At 42.9% G+C, this 12687-nt stretch overlaps 6 protein-coding genes across 10 annotated transcripts in view; 3 read left to right on the top strand and 3 right to left on the bottom strand.

Moving 5' to 3' along the window:
- Window positions 1-234: 234 nt before the first annotated feature.
- RB195_002501 (uncharacterized protein) lies at window positions 235-3399 on the top strand (the record flags this gene model as incomplete). Of its 2 annotated transcripts, XM_064199791.1 has the most annotated exons (13): window positions 235-315; window positions 755-871; window positions 938-1044; window positions 1097-1154; window positions 1245-1299; window positions 1430-1527; window positions 1588-1683; window positions 1733-1819; window positions 1874-1960; window positions 2025-2168; window positions 2265-2380; window positions 2523-2580; window positions 3289-3399. In XM_064199791.1, 13 exons carry the CDS (start codon window positions 235-237, stop codon window positions 3397-3399), a joined length of 1215 nt encoding a protein of 404 aa, XP_064055671.1. The 2 variants fall into 2 exon arrangements, with proteins under 2 accessions (XP_064055671.1, XP_064055672.1); XM_064199790.1 differs by lacking the exons at window positions 1245-1299; window positions 1430-1527 and having other exon boundaries at window positions 2523-2613.
- A 964-nt stretch (window positions 3400-4363) lies between these two features.
- RB195_002502 (uncharacterized protein) lies at window positions 4364-4940 on the bottom strand (the record flags this gene model as incomplete). The annotated part of the gene is made up of 3 exons (XM_064199792.1): window positions 4364-4438; window positions 4582-4694; window positions 4901-4940. 3 exons carry the CDS (start codon window positions 4938-4940, stop codon window positions 4364-4366), a joined length of 228 nt encoding a protein of 75 aa, XP_064055673.1.
- Window positions 4611-7260, bottom strand: RB195_002503 (uncharacterized protein; the record flags this gene model as incomplete). Of its 2 annotated transcripts, XM_064199793.1 has the most annotated exons (8): window positions 4611-4694; window positions 4901-5027; window positions 5085-5247; window positions 5310-5421; window positions 6016-6198; window positions 6267-6362; window positions 6581-6718; window positions 7078-7260. In XM_064199793.1, the coding sequence occupies 8 exons, from the start codon at window positions 7258-7260 to the stop codon at window positions 4611-4613; spliced, it is 1086 nt and encodes a 361-aa protein (XP_064055674.1). The 2 variants fall into 2 exon arrangements, with proteins under 2 accessions (XP_064055674.1, XP_064055675.1); XM_064199794.1 differs by lacking the exons at window positions 4611-4694; window positions 7078-7260 and having other exon boundaries at window positions 4992-5027; window positions 5085-5132; window positions 5195-5247; window positions 6581-6691.
- RB195_002504 (uncharacterized protein) lies at window positions 6934-9010 on the top strand (the record flags this gene model as incomplete). Of its 2 annotated transcripts, XM_064199796.1 has the most annotated exons (3): window positions 6934-7158; window positions 7223-7675; window positions 7760-9010. In XM_064199796.1, 3 exons carry the CDS (start codon window positions 6934-6936, stop codon window positions 9008-9010), a joined length of 1929 nt encoding a protein of 642 aa, XP_064055676.1. The 2 variants fall into 2 exon arrangements, with proteins under 2 accessions (XP_064055676.1, XP_064055677.1); XM_064199795.1 differs by lacking the exon at window positions 6934-7158 and having other exon boundaries at window positions 7589-7675.
- A 76-nt stretch (window positions 9011-9086) lies between these two features.
- RB195_002505 (uncharacterized protein) lies at window positions 9087-9797 on the top strand (the record flags this gene model as incomplete). Its single annotated transcript, XM_064199797.1, has 1 exon — window positions 9087-9797. The coding sequence occupies one exon, from the start codon at window positions 9087-9089 to the stop codon at window positions 9795-9797; it is 711 nt and encodes a 236-aa protein (XP_064055678.1).
- A 79-nt stretch (window positions 9798-9876) lies between these two features.
- RB195_002506 (uncharacterized protein) overlaps window positions 9877-12687 on the bottom strand; it is a gene marked incomplete at both ends in the record, with an annotated part of 34566 nt that continues 31755 nt past the window's right edge. The window contains 2 exons of one of the 2 annotated variants that reach the window (XM_064199798.1): window positions 9877-9948; window positions 10107-10214. In XM_064199798.1, coding sequence (XP_064055679.1) covers window positions 9877-9948; window positions 10107-10214 — 180 coding nt within the window. Of the gene's footprint in view, window positions 9949-10049; window positions 10215-12687 lie in introns of those variants that run through there. The other variant, XM_064199800.1, reaches the window with a different exon arrangement.

A 12687-nucleotide genomic window follows, 5' to 3' on the forward strand; every position in this document is an offset into this window, starting at 1 on the left:
ATTTCACATTTAATGTATTAATTTTCGAAGGTGAATTCTTCAGCTGTATCATGTTTTGAGTACTTGCTTAACTATAAATGAAGATAACAAATTGTTGGTGTGTGTCATAGTGATGTCATGGCTTGCGTGGTCTATCCATACATTTGTTTAAAAACTTCGTTTACTCATATTCTGTTCTTATTTTGTGTCACTTTCATGTTTATTTGTAGTTAGATCAACACGACAAACGTGTACATGACAAGAACGTGCGATTTTGAGGCGACATCCTCGCAGGGATCGTCGAGCGCATGCGATATAAACGAAGTTCCCGATGAGGTGTGTTATGATCATTTCCTTTCATTAATTGGAATTCTTGTTTTTCTTGACCTTTTCAGCTGGTTCGCCAGAAACCGTTTGATATTATCTTTCTATCTATGATTGGTCCTTTCTCTTTGTTGAACTGAAGTTTCTTTTTTATCAAATAATCCCATTTTCTTGTTTATGCAAGCGATCCGTTTCTCACCTTTTTCTTCATTTTGATTTTTGCGTATTTTTGCTACTTGCGCCACATGTTCTTATCAGTCCTACATGCTACTTTTTTACGGCTCGTTCAGCTTTCTCCTGCATCTTTTACTTATAACTAGATTACTTTCAAATTTAAAAACATTGTTCAATCCAAACAACAATTGTATTTCACGAGCTCTATGTGTCCAGACAATATAACTAGTAGATTTTCGCTTATTTTGCTTTTGAACTTTCGCGACTTTTTCTATAGACTGGCTATAATAACAACTTGGATCACGACGTAGTCATAAACAAAGACGTTGCTCGTACAACAGTGAGTGGGCTGGAGTTGCTCATGTTATATTTGGAAGCAGAGATACATCGAGCGGTTGGTTTTATTATATCTCATCATTACGGATCTCAGACTCCGTTCGTCTAGTTTTGTTTCCTACAGCGGGCTTTTATACGTGAGTACGGTGCTAGAATTCGTCGATTCTTCCGGGAAGGAATACATATTGACTTTCGTAGCATTGCGAGACATTTCGCGGTTCTCGCAGATCGGTAGGCATGAATTGAAATCTGTCGAAATGAACGCAGCGATGTTGTTTTTCAGTAGGAGCTCGGCGGAACTTTCTGATCTAAACCAAGACGCTGCTATGATTTTCAATGTTGTGAGTGTTTTAGACCAACTTTTGTGTAGAAACAAATGATCTTAACATATCTTTCATGTACCTCTGCGGTCACGCTGGAAACCACCAAAGTATACTTTTAATGATGTTGAAATCGTTCTTACAACAGATGAAGAAGTTGAAGATGGTTGGTTATTTATATGAACCGCATTTCCTCTAATTGGGGTGACAACTGGATTGTTGTCCAAAATGATTAGAGACTGAGTTTTTTGCACTATGATATTCTGTAGGCAACTTGTGAGGTCTTGAGATTCTAGGTGTAGTTCATGCTTACACAGTACGGTTTCCTGCTTGGACCTGCCTCCCTCCTGCTATCACTTCTCACGTTTGCGAGACTGATCTTCGAGAATTTCAGGTGGTAAAAAAGGTTACCTTCCTCATTACACTTATATAGCATAATCATTATTTACTTCAGCTGTTCAACCGACCACTCAAAATGAGCATGACCATTGACGACGATGACGAAAGACTTTCTCTGCCTAGTACTATGGTCACAGACCAGGAGTTGAAGGTCAGTGCTGCTTGTTTTTTTGTCAAGATCTAATTATTGTAATGTCTAGATACAATCCCTTGAAGCTCAACTTGCTCTACTCTCTAAGCAAATGCAGTCGCTGCTCAGTGGAAAAGGAGGATCTATCGGGGCTGTGGTGCTTATTTCCCAATTGTTATCACTTGATCATTGCCTCAATTTTGTATTATAGGCTACTGGTCACATTGATTCCTCTCCTTTTCTCTCGGATGACGAGGGAAAAGGCACTTCCCTTTGCAGCCCATCTGATACAGTGAAAGTACTGTTTGCTTGCAGTTCTAAAGTGAAAATCCCATTCGAAAATATTGGTACATATTTTTTAGATTACTTCATCGAGTAGTAAGCGACTATCAGCACTTCCCGAAATTTGTCCACCTGCTGGTTTACCTCCACCTCCGCCGCCTCCTCCACCTGCGTTGTCTACCAGCAGCTGTTCTGTCTCAAAAAATGTTTCAACACCTTCCAAGGTTGGAAAGCTTGTAAAGTTCAAGCTGAAGTATAAATTATAATTATATATATATAATATTATATATATCCTATATCCTATCTCAAACACATTGCAGCGCACAGTGCTACAGATGTTAAATAAGTCCGCAAACGTCGATCATGAGGCGCTTCCCCTCCGTCCAAGCGTATTTGATTTGACTACTGTTCAGCTCAGGAAAACAAATGCTGCAAGGTTCGTTTTGTAGCGGGTCGTATCTGCACTTGCTAGTAGAGATTGCTGCTAGCAGTCGATCTTTATTTGCTGTTAGGAGAAGAAAGAAAAAGAAATTGTTGGAATTTGATGTATGTTTCAGAAAAAAAACAGTGCAGTTTAGGTCACCTGGTGGAACACCAGTTGTTCGACACTCGAGCGCACAAAACAATACAGACGAGGTTGGTCTTGTTTGTGTATCAATAACAATGCAGGTGCAGAGTGATAGTGACAGTGTGTTATACTTTTTTTTGTTGATATAAATGCAGCTGTATCCACACCCTTAATAGGGTATACTATGATCTACTTTGAAAGTACTCACCCCAATTTTATTCTTTGTTTGAGAAGTCTCCGCTTTCCAATGCCTATAATTGAGACGTGTGGGTAAACCAATTTCATTTACTTGTTAGCTTCTGAATGGAGTACAGTCTACTTCGTTTAGACTTGATAGAATTTTATCTTCTTCAGAAGAAGCGAGGAAATCACCTTATCCACAATTGCTGGAATTTGTCTTTCAAGTAACGATTATAGTGATCTAAAAAGAAAGACTGCCGATAACGGTACTTTGTTAAAATACCAGACTCCGTCATTTACAAATAACATCAGAATTTTGTGCATCTCATATCATGAAGAAATTCTCGAAATTGCGGAATCTCACAGCTTCGTAATCCGCTAATAGATACATTATGAGACGATAAGCGGAATAACTTTTCCGCTCTTTTGTTTTGTTCTGTTTGTGGAATCCAAACAGATTAATTACTGCATCTCATAAGTTATCTTGAGATTTTGCCAATGATGATATTGTGTTATGCATCAGAAACTAAAATTCCCTTAGAACAAGTAGTGCATTTGATATATTCTCTGATGTCATTCTCTTGATTTCGTTCCAGGGCAACTATCTGGCGATGGCACTTCGAGAGAAATTTCGGTCTGTACAGGAATCGTTGTCCGAGCACGAAGATGAGGTTAACACCAGCTGGTTGGAAGATGATGCGAACTGACTGGTAAAGCACTAGTAGCGAGTGTATTTACCTCTTCTCACGTGGTAATTTCTCTGGTGCAACTTTCTGTGAAGAATTTTTGATAAATTTCATTGAATCTGGATTTTACGTGCAGTTTCTAACTCGCCTTAGTAATTTTTTTCACTAGTTTTACTTACTGTTCTCTCCTATGATGCGCATGTCGTGAGCTCAAATGCATACTTTTCATCCGATTTGATCTTAATTTTCTGCAACCATATCTGCAATATTTACATACGGGATCATGTGAGGTGGAATTTCGGCCTTTTTTCTTCATAATTTGTATTCTAGGGAATAATTGACTATTAAATGATAGATTGTAGCACTTCTGCTCAGCAAATAAAGAAGTAAGAGCCATATATATCGATGAAATATTATAGATGGTTCAGATTTTCTATCTATAAACCCAGTGTCAGTGTATCATGGCAAGTAGGGATGCCGGAACACTTAAACTGAGAATTCGTTTATTGTGGATTTTCTCACATCACATTTGGAACAATTCATTAATACACAGATCACATCAACAAAATAGAGAATTCTCTGCATTTGTCTGGGACGAACGCTGACTTTTATAACGATACTTAGCCGTTGAGGAAAGCACTTACAAGAGATCCTCCACTTCTCTATCGTTAGTAATTTTATTGAACTTGTGCAAGTTGAGTTGCTTGCTGAGTTGAGTTGATCACAAATTGAGATCTGCCACTAGGAAACTATTTACGAGAAAAACACTTGCATAAGTTGATTTGAGGCCTGGATTTTCTATTAACAAATTCTCGAAGGACAAGAAGGAATGATCACCGAAATGGACTAGACTTAGCTCCTTAATTTAATAGGCAAACATGTATCTGAAATGAACCTGAACTGAACATGTGATTCTTAATAATAATTTTTTTCATAACAGCAGTAGGAAAGAATGTTCTGATATCAGTTTTTAGCTGGACGAATTTCAATCGGCACGTTTAAGGATAACCGAAAAAGAGAACTGCCGCAGGCGTTGCAGAAAGGCACTGTCACGACGGACCTATAATTTAATGATGACATCCGTGGCAAGAGCAGTATATCTGTAGTCAGGAGAGAAGTTTAAAGAGAACCGGATACTTTTTTGAGTAGGAGTGCAAGGCAGAGGGAAGAAGTGCCTATGAAGAGGAAACCTTTGAAACGAACCAAATAATAAATTAGATGTTCACGCATAGTCAAACGTGGTCTCCATGCTGTTGAGCGTATTTCTTGACAATTTTCTCTTCTCTCAATTTCACCACTTGCATAAAGTTGTTGACCTGTAAGTAGAAAGCTTCTTAGCTGTGTTATTAACAGCTAACTCTTGAGGTAATTTCGGAGAGTTTTCTTCTTATTTTTGTGCTCTTGTTTTTTTTTTGCTGCAGCGTGGTTTTCAACCGCTCGCAGGTGGCACAACGGTGGTTGCCCGAGTATCTCATTACATCAATGTTTTTTCCAAACCCCAAAAAAAATCTTGTAATCCTACCATTATAGTAATTGGCAGTGCAAGCACCATCACTCCACATACTATTGCACCGCTTCCAACTAGTTTTCCAGCCACTGTAATAGGCACCAAGTCACCGTATCCCACAGTGGCCATCGTTACAACACACCTGAATTAAAAGCATTTGTAGTTGAATGTTGCACTGTGATTAAAAAGAAGCACTTACCACCAGAATGTGGCTGGTATGCTGGTAAACTTCGTGTCCTGTTCGTCTCTTTCAAGGAAGTAGATCAAAGTGGAAAAGAAGATTACAACGGTGATCATCACCACACCCACCATTTGCATTTGCTTCTTGGATTTTCGTATGGTGAGAGCAAAATTTGCCAAACCTACAGTGATAACGCTTCCAACTACCACAACGGACATGAAATAGATGAGAAGATACAATTACCAGGTGAGAATCGACCAAGTTTAGCTATCCGAATCACTCGTAAAACTCGCAACAGTCGGACCGTCAGGAAAGCCCAACGTACTTTACGGACATTCTCGCCTGATATTCCGCACTAAAAAAACTGGTTTTCACAGAAGCACAATATCGTTCTTATATACCTATCATAGCAATATCTTAAACATTTTCATCAGAGCTGCACATTTTCCTGTTTTGGATACTATGAATTAGAGGCAGCGTATCACGAAACTGACGATGTAGGAGTCTCCGTGGGCAAATACAGAGTTGGAGGTGTAGATTACGTAGATTACGAGTATAGGGGTGCCCCGTTAAGCTTTCTCTAATCGACCAGAAAAACGGTTTGTTTTTACGAAAGACGGTTTGTATGTGTTCTTGCGCGCTCCGGTTCTCTAGCAACAGAGAGAAGGAGAGAGAAAAGAAATTAAGAAATGCTTTATCGACAGTAGGGTGGTTTAGAAGCATTGATCGTTCAATCAGAGCAGAACTTCTCGCTGACTGTGCCACACCGGCGCCAATTAGTTTCCTCGATAGTACAGCGATGAGTATCTGCGTTCATCAGTTTCATATTATTTGATTGTAAAAGTGAAACCACATATCGATCAGAAAAACATTTTACGAATGTTTGCTCTCGGTCAACCAAAAGAGAACCAAATCGAAATTTGAAAACAAAGATTACAAGTAGACGAACCAGCCATAGTAGCATCTCGAAATAGAAAGGTGCAATCGAGAGAAGATCAATAACGTTGAGAAACTGACGAGCGAATGCCAATTTTCTAGGAGCGACTAGAAAACGTAACATATATTCCATTGAGAAATAGATGACGCAGACGTTCTCAACCCAAGTGAACACCGGATGCTCGGTCATTTCAACCTAAAAATAAAGAATTAGTTCTTAAGTGGTTCCTTTTTGAGCATAAAAACTGGGAATACGTTGTTCACCTGTTGTTCGCCACCTTCTCTAACAACTGTACGTGACTCAACTGTGATACCACCTCCTGAATTCGGGTAGGTGGGATAAGTGGCAGTGGCATAAACCTGAAAAACAAGTGCAAATCAACTGAGTTTTCAAAAAATGGTCGGCTGCGACTGTGTTCAACCGAATCTTTTCAAAGCGTATGTCGCGGGACTTTTCTCAGCTTGGCGTACAATTTTCACCTGTGCTGCATTTCGACCGAAGGCGCATTGCGATCACCCAGTCAAGCACATTCATTCATTTCATGACCATATTTACATTTACCTCCACAACGATTTACCGCCTCATAGTGGCGTGGAGGTGACACTGGGCGTCGAACTGCGATGCACAGCGGAGGTTCGTCCTCCGGCAGGGTCTCCCAAGCTGAGAAGGAGTTCGACACATCCGACATTCCGACTTCTCGGAATCGGAAGCCTAGCTAAGGGTAAACCACAGCTAAGATTCACCACCGTCTTGGCAGAATGTCGCAAGGTGGTTCCCTGATCCATATAGATTGGGCGACGACCTGTGGTGAAAGCTAAGCTCGCGGTGGCATGGCTGCTTAGTTTGGAGAAAAGTCTCTTTGCCACCCCAGCATATTCACTGCCTCAGTACCCTGCACACTGGGCCCTGCCGTCTCAGACGTCGGACGGTATGGCGACCGGTGAGAGGCGATCAAATCTCAGGTTGCTCAGGACGTCATTGATTCTGGACCAAGGCGACACACGCACGACTCGCCATGGAGAGTGTCTCAGACTGTGTACTTCCAACGCGAGAACAGTTTCCACAGACGCTGACCTGCATGCCTTTCTCGTAGCTGCAGAGCATATCAAATTTCACGTGATTGCTCTGCAGGAGACCAAGTGCAGAAGGAGCGACGTACGACAGATGAATGACGGTACACTCATCATTCGTGGAGAGAAGGTTCCGTCGCGGAATGTAGGCGGTGTTGGTTTTGTTGTGCACCCATCTGTCATCCATCTCGTCGATTCTCACGAGATCCTGTCACCTCGTCTGGCCATTCTTCGCCTCCATCCTCTGCGCCAAAAATTTCATCAACTGCTACTCACCAACATCAGCAGCTGATGAATCTGAATTGGACGCGTTTTACGAGGAGCTGGAGGAAGTAGTCCGCAACGAGAAGTCCTTCTACAAATCCGTTGTCGGAGACTTCAACGCAAAACTAGGAAAGGCCACAGAAGAGGAATACAGGATTGGAAGATTTGGACTAGGGGGCCGGAATGAAAATGGCAATCGTCTCGCCGGGCTGTTGTCCGCCGCTCGCCTCTTTTATGGGAACTCTCTTTTCATGAAAAAAAGATCATCATCGGTGGACATGGGAATCGCCCAATGGCGCGACTCGTGTGGAGATCGACCACATACTCACCAACCGAAGGTGCTGTCTACCTGACGTCTCAGTAGTACCATCCTTTTGTAGTGGTTCTGATCACCGTCTCCTTCGTGCGAAAATACGACTCAGCCACACGATGAAAAAGAACATCTGCTATCGGCAACGAAGGAAAAAAGAAGTCGTCTACGACGATTGCGTACTCGAGGACTCCTTGTCCCAAGATACATCGAGGAGGACCCAAGTGTGGACTACGAGATGCTGCTCAGAGGATTACGAGCCTGTGCTGAACGTGCCTCGAAGCCGCGCACGACTAACTTGGATCGAATTTCGAAGACCACCAAGGAATTGTTAGGAAGAAGAAGGGCTTTGAGGCTTGATCCGAATGCATCGCACATTGAGCGGTTAGTAGCAAACGCTAGCTGCAGAAAAGCGTTGCAGGAGGATCTTTTGAAGTACAGGCAGAAGAAGATTCTAGAAGCAGCACAAAGAAGAACGAGTCTAAAGAAGTGCCGCAGGGATCTCCGCGAATATAATATTCCGCTAGCAACCTTGCTGAGCGAAGACGGTACTCGCACGTCTTCTCGTCGTGAGATGGAAATCATTACGGAGAGGTTCTATTCGAACCTTTTCCGTTCATCAACTCCTGTGTCGAGCCCAATCATCCCCACTAGCGAAGCTCCACCACGGATTCTCCCTTCGGAAGTACGAGTCGCTATCAAGAACATGAAACCTGGCACAGCCCCCGGACCTGATTTTACATCAGCAGACTTTCTTCGGGCTGGTGGCCATCCGCTTCATGTAATCTTAGCAGTGCACATGACATCTTACCTTCAGAAAGAAAAGATCCCAGACCAGTGGAAGACCTCGCGAACCGTTCTTATCCATAAGAAAGGTGACCGAGAGGACCTTCGGAACTACCGTCCGATATGCTTGCTGAGTGTGTTATACAAAGTATTCACTAAGATCATCCTCACGCGCATATCTAGGACGCTGGATGAAGCCCAGCCTCAAGAACAAGCTGGATTCCGCCAGGGATTCAGCTGCTTGGACCACATCCAGACCGTGTCGAGGGTCATGGAGGTTTGCCGGGAATACCGCCTGCCCCTTGGTCTAACCTTCGTCGACTATGAGAAAGCCTTTGACAGCGTAGAAACGAATGCAATACTGTCAGCGCTGGTCGATCAAGGTGTGGACGCGTCGTATGTGAGGACATTAGCCAATTGCTACGATCGATGCACGACTAGGATACAGCTTTTCCACCGCCCTTTCACAATACCCATTGGAAAGGGGGTACGACAAGGCGATACTATATCGCCGAAACTGTTCACGGCAATGGATAATGAAATCACTATCCTGGGAAGAAAGGGGCACACGTGTTGATGGAAGATTTCTTTCGAACCTTCGTTTCGCGAACGACATCGTTCTCTTTTCGAGCAGTACCAATGAAGCAGACACGATGCTCAACGAATTGAACGAAGCAGGGAAGAGAATAGGACTACGAATAAACAGAAAGAAGGCACAGTTCATGAAGAACGCCCACTGCGAGGACGGAGGCGTACAACTTGAAGGCTCCCAAATCGTGGAAACTCCGTCACACGTATACCTCGGACGTTCTATGAACATGGAAAACGACTTGAAAGAAGAACTGAATAGAAGAATGAGAGCAGCATGGGCAGCATTCGCAGCCGTCAGGCAAGCTACGGACCAACTGACGGACCAAGATCTTCGTGCCCATCTGTTCGACTCGACAGTCCTTCCAGCGCTCTGTTACGCAGCGAAGACGTGGGCAGACACCGCGGCCACGTCTAGGAAGCTAATTACTACCCACAGAGCCCTTGAGAGATGTCTTCTGAAGTATAACCGGCGCACACAACACCTTGCCGGTCTTCGTAGCTTCGACTTAGGAGGAATGTCCCGTCTTCGCGACCCAGCGGAATATGTATCGAAAGCAAAACATAGATGGGCCTATCACACCATGAGAAGAATCGACGATAGATGGACTAAAAGAACGCTAGAGTGGATCCCAAGGGACGCTAAACGCCCCCGAGGGAGACCGCCAACGAGATGGGGTGACGTGTTCGCTGTACGGATGGACCAGCTGAGAACTCAGCTGGATACGGCTCAAGGACCTCGTCAACGTCACTCACGAAGCTTGAGAACATCTTAGATGACAATGGCGAGGGAACGAAACGAGCGGAAGAGATGCTGGGGCCCGCACGTCCAGTGAAGACGGGCCATCTAAGTATCTAAGTAAGTAAGTAAGTATTTACATTTATGCATAAGGAGATCACAGCAAAGCTGGCGTTACTCCGTACCAACTAGAAATTAAGTTAATTACAAATATAAATAAAACATAATAAATAAATATAATATAAATCACTAATTATAAATCACTGTCTTAATTCATTTAACAAGAATGTCAGAGCACATAGTATGCGAGGATTATCTTGAAAACGTTGAATTTGTAAATTCCTACCAGTTGTCCATCTTCAGTCTTTTGTGGAACTTGAAACTCTGGTAACGACCCGAGAATTAGCGCAGAGATTGAGAGCACTACAAACGCTGTGGAAACGACCTCGAATGCCTGAAACAGTCGGCTGCGAGTAAAATTAGAAAGTATATATAGTAAAAACTGTGGTATCTCAAATGAAAGTTCCAAATGCCTGATGAAAATTATTGCGAAGACAGCATACACGGAAATTCTTGTTGCGATCTTCTCACTAGCAGGAACTTAGTGTACGTATACCATATTAAGGGCGCTATACGTCTCCTCAAATCCAGAAATCATATGCATTATGATGTTTATAGTGATCATTTTAGTAAACGAGGCAACTCCTTTTACAGTTATGGACGATGTGACACCACTTATGCGCTTACATTTCACTACTCATACGACTGCGAAGAGTTGCTTCTTCTGATGAACTGATCAATCTGATGATGAGCACCACAAACATATAATTTCTGATTTTCTAGTCACTGTTCCGCGTTTCCGGTGTGATCTTCGCAGACCAAAACTCCAGCCGTTACTGAGAAGAATATCGAAGTACACCAAAAATCTGCATGGACGCTGCCTCTGAGGTTTTTTTTACATTAATATTACAGATACATTAATTTTTGGCACCAATCATCCTTCTCGTAACGTTGAACTGCCGCTGTCAAATAAACTCCACCAAGCTCCCCTGTCCAGGCTACTGTGATATATGCATGCACCGTTTGCCATATTGCAGGAAACACGCATCAAGGATTGCCTCATCATCAGTATCGATGATTGCACCGCTTCTGCTGCGATGCCGATGACAGAAAATGGGACGCTGCGCAATAAGTTTGAGGAATGACTACAGCAACGTGGTGGAGAAGTTTTCATCAGCTTCGTCAAGATACGCTTTTGTATGATTGCGGGATCCCAAAGGAACAAACTCTGGAACTTAAGAGCTCACACACTTACGGAAACCGCTGAGGACTATGACAGCAACACCTTCTACGATGAACTCAACACGTAGAATTATAAAATACCGAGCCAGCAAGGTACCTGTCAGCATTTATGCGAATGCAAAGATGGGACTTGAGCAACGATCCGAGGTGCTTGGAAAATGGTATTATCCCAAGAAGAAAACATGGAATAACAAAATCTTCTGGCAGACCTTTGCAAGTTTATGAAACTTGTCATTGCATCTATATTCAATGGAGATAATCGATGCCATCAACTTATGTGGCAAAGAAAACTCCTTTAACACCAGAAGAGCAGCGTAAACGGAAGACTGCGCTGCTCTTCTGGCGTTGAAAGGATTGATTCAGACCGGCTCATAAGCTTCATGTCGAATACGTGCTGACAGAAAGCAGGCCTTTACTTGACACTCAAAAATCTAGAGCTTTCTGGCACATAGCATTCGATTCCGACCACCGCCTAGTTCCTCTCAGCTTAATTAAAGGTACAGTTCCAGAAAATGAGTCGTGGAGTTCAACCGAACCTCGATTTTACAGGAATGAAAGACGATTAATGCAGATGGAAGTCAAAGGATGTCTATCAATATTGGGACACGGGCCGGGAAGAGAGTGGGTGAGGCTTTGTCGTTCACTAAATGCATTCAGGACGCTGCAAACGAAACTCTCGCTACCTTAACACTGTGGAAGAGTTTCGCCCTTGCATCTACAGAAATCGCATGCAATTTTCTACAATGTGTCGCCAGAAGGACAAGCATCTGAGAAGAAGTTGCGTCGTCAGCTGAAATGTGAGAACTAGTAGACGTCAAGAGCGAGGGAGTTTGAAAAGATGGCAACACTATCTGTCTTGAGGGAATATTCCAACACCTTGTTGTCTAATGTTGTCCAAGACCAATGGGACTTGTTGAGCCGACAAGTCCCATTAGTCTTCGAGGTCCAGCATGTGCAGAGCGGAGACGATAGAATTAGTGTGAAGATGCTGGAATCTCTTCCTAAGTGTGGGGTTACTGAGATAACGAAGATCACACGTTCAATATGCATTGACAAAAGGATATTTGATTCGTGGAGATACCTTATCATAATTTATCTCCACAAGAAGCTATACTTCAAGGAACTCCGCATTTAACTCCGCATACGTATCACTGCGCGTGTAATGTATAAGGTTTTGGAGCGCAGCATCTTAATCATATATTACGAAAAAGTCACTTGTGACGGATAAACTGGCTTTCGCCGTGGTCGATCGACGACTGACATGGTGTTTACTATTAAGAGAGTGACCGAAGTGTGGTAGCGGTATTCGATGTTTCTGCAGTTAGCTTTTCTGGACTTCGAAGCCGCTTTCAACTCTTCTCATCGAGGCATTCTTCTCAACGCGCTTAGCACAGGAAATAAAAAAAAACAAATGAACAAAAATATGGTGTTCCAGGAGACATGAATAAAAGGCTGAATAAAGAACATCAATAAGGGTGAAACACCAGCCGGACGTACTTCGCAATTTTAAGTGGAAAACGGAGTGAGACAAGGAAGCAGAACCCTTTCTGTTAAACTTTGACGTCGATGACGTCATGCGAAGGACAGTTGAACGGTACAGAACAGAACGATGAAGTAATATTCGC

Source organism: Necator americanus, chromosome IV (genome assembly GCF_031761385.1).
Source record: "Necator americanus strain Aroian chromosome IV, whole genome shotgun sequence".
NCBI classification, from domain to species: Eukaryota; Metazoa; Nematoda; class Chromadorea; order Rhabditida; family Ancylostomatidae; genus Necator; species Necator americanus.